Source organism: Oncorhynchus mykiss, chromosome 12, assembly GCF_013265735.2.
Source record: "Oncorhynchus mykiss isolate Arlee chromosome 12, USDA_OmykA_1.1, whole genome shotgun sequence".
NCBI lineage: Eukaryota > Metazoa > Chordata > Actinopteri > Salmoniformes > Salmonidae > Oncorhynchus > Oncorhynchus mykiss.
Genome location: NC_048576.1, coordinates 82121520 through 82133830, shown reverse-complemented (window position 1 = coordinate 82133830; position 12311 = coordinate 82121520). Strand labels below are relative to the sequence as shown.

At 42.1% G+C, this 12311-nt stretch overlaps 1 protein-coding gene across 1 annotated transcript; it reads left to right on the top strand.

Moving 5' to 3' along the window:
* The first annotated feature begins 285 nt into the window (after positions 1-285).
* LOC110538636 (3 beta-hydroxysteroid dehydrogenase type 7) lies at positions 286-12064 on the top strand. Its single transcript, XM_021625576.2, has 6 exons — positions 286-858; positions 5952-6107; positions 7430-7538; positions 8999-9098; positions 9671-9833; positions 10014-12064. The coding sequence occupies exons 1-6, from the start codon at positions 699-701 to the stop codon at positions 10424-10426; spliced, it is 1101 nt and encodes a 366-aa protein (XP_021481251.1). The 5' UTR covers positions 286-698; the 3' UTR covers positions 10427-12064.
* Positions 12065-12311: the final 247 nt, after the last annotated feature.

Sequence of the window (12311 nt, the reverse complement as noted above, 5' to 3'; positions counted from 1 at the left end):
TTTTACCTGCACTGTCGGAGCTCAGAGTTTAAGACTTTCACTGTACCCTGCAATTACATCTGCAACCCCGTGCATGTGACTAATAAATTCTAATCTAATCATGGTGGCATATAGCCTATCTACAGTAAGCTACATTTAAATGAGAAGACCAATCGAGTTAATTTTGCATAGTGATCTTTGCCTTTCTTTGATGACAGAACAAACACTAAGTCGAAGGTCACTCATTAAGTCCAGTGAAGCGGAGCAGTTTTCGATCGCTGTGTCCAAACCGATCAGGGTTGCGTTAAGTAAGTTTTTACGTTCTGGAACGTTCAATTGAACGGAAACGGTGCCGTACTGAACGACGAGGGTTGGGGAACACTGTTAGCATGACCACTTCCCTTTAAACACGTCACTCATTGTTTCCAGCCACACCTCGCCACATCTACCAAACGGTAGTATATTCAAGAACGTACAATAACCTTTTGGGGGAGCGTGTCGTTCAGTACAAACGGTTGTTCAACGTAGCAAACGTTTAAGAGGACTGAACGCACCTCTACCTCTCACTGTCTTTTTTCATTTGGTTCTTTCTCGTTGTTTATCTCCGCTCGTTCAGAACGTTAGATCGCAGAGGGAGTTGGAGAAAATCAACAAGGACGACTCAGTAACTAATCAACCAAACATCAATTGTTGATAGTAGCAACTAGCAACCGTGGAGAATGTCGACTAAAGAACGGGGCCTGGTTTATCTCGTCACCGGGGGCTGTGGGTTCCTCGGACAACACCTGTTACAGGTCCTTTTGGAGAAAGAGGATGCGGTAACGGAAATTCGACTTTTTGACAAACACATCGACTCAAGTTTAAATGGCCACAGCACAGGTAAAACAAAAATATATGCTTGAAACATAAATTGTAAATGTCTGGCAGTTCACTGACATGCTCAAACTCCATTTGTAGTTTTCTTGTCTAATAATGTTTTATGCATATTTCATTGGCATAACCATACACCACACGAGGCTGCTGAGTTGAAAACGGCTCATACATGTCCAGAATGATTTGCAGTTGTGGGACTGGTGGAGTTTTACACATGAGAGATAAGCTACTCTTAACGCTTATTCATGGTTACAATTATTATTGGACTCAGCTACTCCTAGTAAGATATATATATATATATATATATATAGAGGCTCAAGTGGCAAGACCTCTAATCTTGAATGTCCAGGGGTTTATGCACTGAGAAGAGGTGGGGTGTCAACTCCTCAGTGAAACAGTTCGGGTCTTTATCTACCTTAGCACATTGAAATGACTGAAAGTGAGAACCTAGACTAGCATCACAGATCTTTACCCACATACATACCCAATCAAATAGATTCTGGATATCAGCTGTATTCCTTAAACTCGTTTCTGACACCCTTTATCTTTGGCTTACACCTTTCTTACTCATATATTCTCAGGCATAAGAACATGCACATTTTAATTGACTAACTTTGTACAAACTTTTATTCCATTGTCAGTCTTCACTACAGAAACAGAGCCATTTATGGGATAGAGGTGGAGAGTGGGCAGTAGGTAGATGGACTGAGAGGGAGAGATGGGAAAGCTGAAAGTCAGATACATACTAGAGTGTGACAGAGATGAGAGTTAGCAAATGTCACTGAAAGGGAAATGTTAGGATAGTAAACAACACATACAGTGCCTTGCGAAAGTATTCGGCCCCCTTGAACTTTGCAACCTTTTGCCACATTTCAGGCTTCAAACATAAAAATATAAAACTGTATTTTTTTGTGAAAAATCAACAACAAGTGGGACACAATCATGAAGTGGAACGACATTTATTGGATATTTCAAACTTTTTTAACAAATCAAAAACTGAAAAATTGGGCGTGCAAAATTATTCAGCCCCTTTACTTTCAGTGCAGCAAACTCTCTCCAGAAGTTCAGTGAGGATCTCTGAATGATCCAATGTTGACCTAAATGACTAATGATGATAAATACAATCCACCTGTGTGTAATCAAGTCTCCGTATAAATGCACCTGCACTGTGATAGTCTCAGAGGTCCGTTAAAAGCGCAGAGAGCATCATGAAGAACAAGGAACACACCAGGCAGGTCCGAGATACTGTTGTGAAGAAGTTTAAAGCCGGATTTGGATACAAAAAGATTTCCCAAGCTTTAAACATCCCAAGGAGCACTGTGCAAGCGATAATATTGAAATGGAATGAGTATCAGACCACTGCAAATCTACCAAGACCTGGCCGTCCCTCTAAACTTTCAGCTCATACAAGGAGAAGACTGATCAGAGATGCAGCCAAGAGGCCCATGATCACTCTGGATGAACTGCAGAGATCTACAGCTGAGGTGGGAGACTCTGTCCATAGGACAACAATCACTCGTATATTGCACAAATCTGGCCTTTATGGAAGAGTGGCAAGAAGATAGCCATTTCTTAAAGATATCCATAAAAAGTGTTGTTTAAAGTTTGCCACAAGCCACCTGGGAGACACACCAAACATGTGGAAGAAGGTGCTCTGGTCAGATGAAACCAAAAATTGAACTTTTTGGCAACAATGCAAAACGTTATGCTTGGCGTAAAAGCAACACAGCTCATCACCCTGAACACACCATCCCCACTGTCAAACATGGTGGTGGCAGCATCATGGTTTGGGCCTGCTTTTCTTCAGCAGGGACAGGGAAGATGGTTAAAATTGATGGGAAGATGGATGGAGCCAAATACAGGACCATTCTGGAAGAAAACCTGATGGAGTCTGCAAAAGACCTGAGACTGGGACGGAGATTTGTCTTCCAACAACACAATGATCCAAAACATAAAGCAAAATCTACAATGGAATGGTTCAAAAATAAACATATCCAGGTGTTAGAATGGCCAAGTCAAAGTCCAGACCTGAATCCAATCAAGAATCTGTGGAAAGAACTGAAAACTGCTGTTCACAAATGCTCTCCATCCAACCTCACTGAGCTCGAGCTGTTTTGCAAGGAGGAATGGGAAAAAATGTCAGTCTCTCGATGTGCAAAACTGATAGAGACATACCCCAAGCGACTTACAGCTGTAATCGCAGCAAAAGGTGGCGCTACAAAGTATTAACTTAAGGGGGCTGAATAATTTTGCACGCCCAATTTTTCAGTTTTTGATTTGTTAAAAAAGTTTGAAATATCCAATAAATGTCGTTCCACTTCATGATTGTGTCCCACTTGTTGTTGATTCTTCACAAAAAAAATACAGTTTTATATCTTTTATGTTTGAAGCCTGAAATGTGGCAAAAGGTCGCAAAGAGGGGGCCGAATACTTTCGCAAGGCACTGTATCTACACTCCGCTGAGGTCACTTCTACATCTGAATTGCTTGCTGTTTGGGGTTTTAGGCTGGGTTTCTATATAAGCACTTTGTGACATCTGCTGATGTAAAAAGCTCTTTATAAATGCGTTTGATTTGATTTGACTGCATCGGTCTGCATGAACAATGTCATGATGGGGTCATGGACACAGATGGGCCACACCCAACAGGTTTGTTGGACAGAGCCTTCCTCCAAACCCAGTGATAGAAGATCACTCCATGGATGTGTTTGACTGATGAGCTAAATACATGGCATTGATTACAAATGAAATCGCCCACATAGGCTTACATTGTTAGTCTTTAACCTCTATATTGCCATAGGCTACAGCCAGGTAATATTAAAACACCTTGTTTTCTCTTAAATACCAAACATATATATTTCTCCCATGGTGAGAATGTGCTTTTCAAGTAGAGGAGATGTAGGGGCTGAGGAAAAATTGAAAAAATCATTTTCTTACCATTCATTATGTAGGCCAGTGGTATTCACCTCCTACTATGTCTGGAGCTTGCTGGTTTTCTGCTCTACCTGATTAATAATTGCACCCACCTCTTGACCCAGGTCTAAATCAGTCACTGATTAGAAGGGGACATTGAAAAAACGCAGTGGAGCAGGCTTCGAGGCCCAGACTTGAATTTGAGGGATGTAGGCTATTCCAAAGCGTACACAAAGCCTGGTGGCTAGTATTATTCATATAGCCCAGCCAGGGTGAGGCCAAAAGTACACTTTATGTAATCAGAGCTCATAGTCTAGTTCTAATCTTGCTGTAACAGTGAACTGAAAAGACCAAGATGCTGTGATTGAATGAGATTTGCAACTTAACATTGAGCCTTTGCTTGAAATGTTTCTAAAGTATTTACGTTCTGTAGGTTCTCTTTAGATATGAAGGTGTATGAGTGATTAAAACGATAACCAAAACAAACCAAGAATTGAACTTGGTTATTGGTGTATATGTTGCGTAGCATGGGATCTGCTGCATCTCATGTAGTTACAGTAGCCTAGTAAGGGAGGGGCTTGTAAACTTCAGAGGACAAGGTTGACTGAAGCGTTCACTTCCTGTAATTACTTCAATTACAGTTACTGTAGTTACTGGGTAATTACAAAACCCAGCTTTGGTTTGGTTCAATGGAAATCATCAAATAATGTCAGATCCTTAAAAGGTTCTACAGCTGCACCATCGAGAGCATCCCGATGGGTTGCATCACTGCCTGGTATGGCAAATGCTCGGCCCCCGACAGCAAGACACTAGAGGATAGTGCGAACGGCCCAGAACATCACTGGGGCCAAGCTTCCTGCCATCCAGGACCTCTATACCAGGCGGTGTCAGAGGAAGGCCCTGAAAATTGTCAAAGACTCCAGCCAACCTAGTCATAGACTGTTCTCTCTGCTACCACACGGCAAGCGGTACCGGAGCACCAAGTCTAGGTCCAAGAGGCTTCTAAACAGCTTCTACCCCCAAGCCATAAAACTCCTGAACATCTAGTCAAATGGCTACCCAGACTATTCACATTGCACCCTCTCCACACCACTGCCACTCTCTGTTGTCATCTCGGCATAGTCACTTTAATTAACTCTACCTACATGTACATACTACCTCAACTAACCGGTGCCCTTGTACATTGACTCTACCGCCCCCCCTCCCCCCCCCCTGTATATATTGTTATTTTATACTGCTCCTCTTTAATTACTTGTTACTTTTATCTCTTATTCTTATCTGTATTTTTTTTAACTGCACTGTTGGTTAGGGGCTCGTAAGTAAGCACTTCACTGTAAGTATTTGGCGCATGTGACTAACAGAATTTGATTTGATTTTCTACTTAACCAAGCCACTGAGGCAGAGCTAAAAGAGACAGCTGCAGTAGTGTGACCTCAAGGCAAGTGTGTGTTTTTTAAGAGTCAGGACCATTCCTGTGGTTACTTGGACTCCAGCCCCGTCCTGGCTTCATGGTCATCAGATATATTTCAAGGCCATGATCTAGATAAGCCAAGCCAGGGACAGCACATTGAGAATAAGGGCAGCTTCTTTTCCATCTTATCATTCCAAGAAGGAAAGACGGAACAAACAGACAAATGCTCTCAAAAGACACATTTGTGAAGAACGTGATTTTGTTGTGACCCACCTACCGGTGTTCCAATAAACATGAAGACCTTGTATGAGAAGACATTAATTGTGGTGGGGTGATTGGGTCTTTTATAGCAACAATCAGATGACATGTTTTTCAGAAACAGAGACAGAGAGTTCCTCAGTGGACCCAGATTTGGTTCTGTAGCTAGGCAACGTAGGATCTGATTTAGAGGAAACAAATTAACACTCAAGTCAAAGAATGAAAGAATACTTCATATAGCCATGTAAACATGCATAGAAAGACTTGGTTCCTCCTCACACAACATATGTGCCTTCTAACCACAATATGTCTGATTCTTCTCTTAGGCTATTATTCTGTACATGATGTCCATGGCTTGTTGTCCAATCTCAATCTAGGATCAATTGTATTATTGTGCATTGTAGATGAGTTTATAGATATTTCATTCAGGTGAAAACAATCTCTTTTACATTATATCTAACATCTTACAACCCCCCCCCCCCCACACACACACACTTTTCTCCCTCTCTCCCTCGTCAGAGCGGGTAAAGGTGGTGGTGACGCAGGGGGACATCACAGATTACTCCAGTGTCCTGGAGGTGTCCAAGGGGGCAGACCTGGTCATCCACACGGCCAGCCTGGTGGATGTCTGGCACAGAGTCCCTGAGACAGTCATCCAGGCTGTGAATGTTCAAGGTAAGGGCTCAGACGCAGCAATAGCATTCACTGGCCGAGAATACGCACCAATTTGTACATGTAGAATCGCAAAAAAAATGTAGTCAGTCAGACGTCTACAGCGGGTGGTCCCTAAAACACAGCGCGCTGAACGGTGGGCAGACGAACACTAGATCCACATTCGGTGCGATGTGTGGAAGCCTTAAGACACAGGAGGATTTACAAAGAAGGGAATGGAAAATATGTTGAGGGAAAGGAAAAGAGAAGAGAGAAATGTTTGCCTTCGAGATGATTGATGATAGAACGAGACAAACATAGGAGGGGTGGTTGCCTTCTCTTGACTGTAAATTAAATCACAGCAGGAACTGTTATGGAGACTCATGAAAACCCATGAAATAGTATTCCCGAAAGTTATTGTGATTCATGGTATAACCCACGTTTTTCCTGTTTGCCTGTCGCCTCTCCCTTCCTATAGTGCCTGGTGTTTTCCTCTGAACATTCTGATTATAAAACTGCCCCTTGAGTCTGTTAAAGGATGACAACTACAACAATGGTTTTATAGTCAGCAATCATAGACACACACAAATAAGGTCATTATTTATTTATGTAGTGGGTAAATGTGTGTGAGTCTCTGAGAAGGTCTGTTTATAGAAATGGTGTGTGTGCTTGTCATGAGATTGAAATGACTGTAAAAGACTCCTCTCAAAAGGTTTCACATCTCACGATAAGGTTAGTGCCAGCCTGTCAGGTGGTTTTCATGCAACTGAATTACCTACAAACTCAACTTATTGAAGGGAATCAGCTGCTCTCTGTGATCCACTGCAATTCATCTGGTTTCTATTAAACTAACAACATCAAATTAAAATAGCAAGCCCTTTGAACCATTATATAAGCCCAATTGAACACCGACACTTTGTTTCCAGTTTGTGGTTATTGTATCTATTCCCCGTCTGGTGGGTGGCCTACTATGGTGTGTGTGTCACTGTCCCAGATCTGGGTATCTGTCCCATATTTCTGCTCTTCATCTCTTGGAAAATGTGACATTGTCCTCACAGGAATAGTTGTTTGTATTAGTTAGTGTAATTACTGTATATCAGATCCTTCTAGGATGTTTGTGTTGAGCTCTGAGAAAACACTTATCATCCCGGGCTAGTTCCTAGAACATGCTCCTCCAGGTGCTTGTGTACTCATAGTCTGCCAATGTCTCTGTCCAGATGTTCTGCACGCACTTCCTGTTGACCGCATCACACCCTGGCCCTTTCTTTCTGCAATTAAATCAATGATTACCTCTAGTTATTGGCCTCTAGAATGTTTCTCTTCCTCTCTCCTTGTCTCTCTAACAGGAACTGTGAATGTGATCAATGCCTGTGTGGAGAATGGTATTCAGTATCTGGTCTACACCAGCAGCATGGAGGTGGTCGGCCCCAATGTGAAAGGAGACCCCTTTATCAGGTAGAGTTTTACTTCACAAACATCTGTTTCTCCTTTAGGCTTTCGTTGTTTTTTTTCCTCTTTCCACTAAATCACTACCTCTCCTCCATCTGTCTTTTGTCTGGCCCGTACGGTAGATATTTCCCTTATCTGCATTATATCAGGCATGTGACCTATTTCTTTTCTTTTCTGATTTCTCTATGAACTCGTATGTCTCTATTCTTCCCTAATTCTCAATCGAGAGACATTTACTGCGAGGAGAGATAGACCGGTCAGGGGAAAGATGGGAGACAGGAATAGAGAGAGACTATAAAGATTAGTATTATTATTAGAGAGACATGAAAGATAGAGAGCATTCCAGCCATAGTGTTGCGTTAAGGTCTAGTGGATGATGGATATTAAGCAGAGCCCACATCAAGGCACACTTCCTTCATCCCTCTCTCTCTCATCCCTCTCTCTCTCATCCCTCCCTCTCTAACACAGACAAAAGCACTAGCCTCTGATGTGGCAGACATGTTATGCTCTACACTGACTATACAAAACATTAAGGACACCTGCTCTTTCCACGACAGACTGACCAGGTGAAAGCTATGATCCCTTATTGATGTCAAATCCACATGAATCAGTGTAAATGAAGTGTAGATGAAGGGGAAGGATTTTTAAGCCTTGAGATTATTGAGACATGGATTGTGTATGTGTGCCATTCAGAGGGTGAATGGACAAGACCAAATATTTAAGTGCCTTTTGAACGGGTTATGGTAGTAGGTACCAGGCTCACCGGTTTGTGTCAAGAACTGCAACGCTGCTGAGTTTTTCACCCTCCACAGTTTCCTGTGTGTGTCAAGAATGGTCCACCACCCAAAGGACATCCAGCCAACTGTGGGAAGCATTGGAATCAACATGGGCCGGTATCCATGTGGAATGCTTTCAACACCTTGTAGAGCCCATGCCCCGAAAAATTGAGGTTGTTCTGAGGGAGAAAGTGGGGGGATGAAACTCAATATTAGGAAGGTGTTCTGTCATACCAAGGAATTAGAGTGACAGAGAGAGAGGGATGAGGGAAATAGTTGGTCACCAGCCAACCCTGAAATCGTCCTGCCAGTTGACTCGTGTTGAAAATATTTTCCAGATGCAGACAGACAGACAGACACACACACACACACACACACACACACACCTCGGATTTGCAGATGTGTTTGGCATTCTCTTCCTTTCACATCAGCTAAAACAGTCACAGTATCTGTAAAAATGTCTGTCAGTCTTTGCATGCATGACTGACTTTGCTAAAATATTCACAGAAACAACAGGATATGAATCCTGCACAGCCAGCAAGGAGAAACAACATCATGAAAACTGCCAATGTCCATCTGGCTATTATACTGAATCATTCCACATTCCACATGTGAATGTGATATTCTGTTCCAAGATCATCAAATAATAACACCCCCCCCCCCCGTTCCCTCTCTCTCTTTCATGCACAGAGGTGATGAAGACACCATCTACAATGTTTATCACGATATGCCCTACCCCAGGAGCAAGGCCAAGGCAGAGAAACTGGTGCTGGAGGCCAACGGCAATAAGGTACTTGTATTAACACATCGCATCTCATACAAAGACGCGGTAAAAACACACACAGACCAACTCACACACTTCTATTTGATGGACATTTGAAAGATCCGGGGGATAGTTGCCTTTAAATGTACCCTCATTAATAGCCTGATTCAGATAGGGAATCCCTTCATGGACCATAATCAGATACTTATTCTCTCTCTTTGACTGAACTGCTCCAAAAGGTACCGCAGAACACAAATATACTATAGTAATCCATTACAAAAAATGTTTTGGAGCTTATGTTGCAAGTAAGATTTTTTCGCCCAATGGCCATATTTGTGCTGTTACTCTGCGCAAAAAAAACCTAATATTTCTGAGTTATGATAAATGGTAGAATTCCTGTCGACTGTTACTCTGCCAAAAAGCTGTTGAAGTGTTCCCTTGTGGCCTTGTGTGTTAGTCTACTCCACCCTTCTGTTAACATGTTGAGTTAAAACAGCATATTTGGGATACTGGGTTTCAAAAGTGTTTTCATTTCCCATCCGCTCCCATCAGTTTCTAATGCTCTGTTACCACATCCTTCCTCTCCTCTCTCTGGCCAGGTGAATGAAGGGGCCTGCTTGTACACATGCTCCCTCCGTCCCACAGGGATCTATGGTGAGCAGCACCAGCTGATGAGGGACTTCTATCAGATGGGTGTGAGGACAGGGGGCTGGATCATTCGAGGCGTCCCAAAGGACACGGAACATGGTCGTGTCTATGCAGGTGAGTCCTGAAACGCGTGCTGATACCTAGCCACACCTACAAGATCTTGAGTTGTCCTTTTAGCTGATTTTCTACTGGGCTCTTGGTTATGTACCAAGGTGGCTACTTAACTTGTTCAACAGCCCTAATGGATTAGGCTAGTGGTATACACGTTCTCAGCATAGTTTTCTTTTTTTTCAGGTAACGTGGCTTGGATGCATCTGCTGGCTGCTCGCTCCCTGAGAGAGCACCCCCAAAGGCTTGGAGGGGAAGTTTACTTCTGCTATGACGACTCACCCTACAAGAGTTATGAGGATTTCAACATGCAGTTCCTGTCTGGGTTCAACTTCCGCCAGGTCCATGTTCCGCTATTGGTGCTGTGGTTTGTGGCGTGCCTGAATGACCTGCTCCGCTGGGTGCTGAAGCCTGTGTGCAGCTACACACCATTACTCAACCGCTACACACTCGCTGTGGCCAGCACCTCCTTCACAGTGGGTTCAGACAAGGCCCAGCGCCACTTCCAGTACCGCCCCCTCTATGACTGGGACCAGTGCAAGGCCCGCACACAGAGATGGGTGGACACCTTTCCCTTCGCAGGCACCAAGGACTCCTGATCTGGGCTGATCTGCTGGTCTGGTGGAACCTTGGGTTGGGCTAAACCAATGCACACCTGGGATGGATGGAGGAGTGAGAGGACTATCTCAGATTTATATTCTCACTATGTTTGCTCCATCATAAGCAGTATATTCATTACACGTATGCAAACACACTCTTGACCCCTGAACTCTTAAACCCTGAGCTATGACCTCCTGCACGTGTTCTTCAAAAATGGTTATGTCCTCCTACCTGTCATTACTTGTGGCTAGCCTGTAGCTCCTCAGGCAAAATGATGACAAGGCATGTTCCACACTGAAATGGGTCACTTATCCATCCCATGATCTTCTGATTCACATGAGACCCTTCCCAGCCCTAAATAAGAGATAATATATTGGAGATTCAATATAAATGTTTGGGGCTTTATCGGACATTGCAATATTCATCTTCTTAAAAAAATGGGTAGATATAATGTGATAGTAGTCATAAAAGGGCATATAGATATGTGATATAGGAAAGCTGCTCATTAATTGTTTTGAGTCTATTTCCAACCATACATGGTGCAATACATTGCTATACATATTTTGCAATACATACATGAAAATGCAATACATTTTTCACAAGACATCATCACTACATAGACTTGATCTGTTTTTGTTGAAGAGCACTAGTGCAGAAAATAAGTACTTACATCTTAAACATGCATTAATGCACACAGAGAATATTGTCTGATTATGTTCTATGTGATTTTAGAGTTTTATAAATCACCTGCTATACATTAAGGTGATTTTATAATCTGAATGCACTGCCAATTTAAAAACAATAATAAAACAAATCATTAAAGATAACATTTCCCAGTGCAGTCAGATTTAAACTTCAGACAGAGAAAACGTTAATTTTATATTTCATAATTGATTATTATTATAATTTTGAGAAGTAGCATTACTTAAAGAGCAACTGAAGGCAATAAAACACGTATATTCTCTGGTAGAAAATGGCCTGTCTCAAACCAACTACATTAAAGAAATGTAAGCATTTCATGAGACACCTATAAAACATGTGTAACATGAAAATATTGTCCCATTTACAATGTGTAATTTATTGACAGTCCCAAACTATCCCCAGAGATAGGCTATCCAAAGTCAAAACAATTTTGACACTGTCGCACACCAGCCGGCAAAGAAGTTGGATAGCTTGCTAGCTAATTTAGGCTTCTTCCAGACACAAGACCTTGTTTGAATGTTTCAAGTTATCTCAAAGGGTGTGTACTATTTTAGCACAGTGTAAGTAGAAATGCTTCCCATGTCGGAACAAACACAAGAGACGCCCACATCAAAGAGCGCCTCCGAGACCCAAAACTCATTTAGTTTAATTTCCTAATGAGGAGAATTGAAATCAGGAAGTTCAGCCCCCTTTAAGAAAACAATTGACATACTTGGAACACAGAATTGGTTGAATGGTATCAAACACATGTTTTCCATGTGTTTGATCCATGTGTTTGATGCCATTCCATTAGCTCCATTTCAGCCATTATTATGAGCCATCCTCCCCTCAGCAGCCCCCTGTGACTTGGAAAGTATACTCTTTCTGTATTGAATATTGTATTGAATATGTATTATGTATTTATGTTTAATTCCAAATACAACTATTTTAATTAATTCAAAGTTGATTTGTTTTTTATAAGGTAAACATGAGACTATCAAAGACACAACGCATGATTTTTCCTGAAAACGGCCTAGGTCCACTATGATGACCTCGGAAACTGCAAAAGAAACTAAATGGAGAAACATATGCAATATATATTAACAACACATTCATTACATGTCCTTTACATAGTCCCAGTCGGTAGTAGATAGAACGTTGCGCCCCTGCCTGCCTGTGGGGAAAACAACTTGTGGTTACTTT

What these genes read in the sequence shown, in the direction of transcription:
- LOC110538636 (XM_021625576.2), top strand. Translation starts at nt 699, where the DNA reads ATGTCGACTAAAGAACGGGGCCTGGTTTATCTCGTCACCGGGGGCTGT. An exon ending in TTTAAATGGCCACAGCACAG is followed by an intron (nt 859 to 5,951) that starts GTAAAACAAAAA and finishes CTCCCTCGTCAG; the next exon opens with AGCGGGTAAAGGTGGTGGTG. An exon ending in ACATGGTCGTGTCTATGCAG is followed by an intron (nt 9,834 to 10,013) that starts GTGAGTCCTGAA and finishes CTTTTTTTTCAG; the next exon opens with GTAACGTGGCTTGGATGCAT.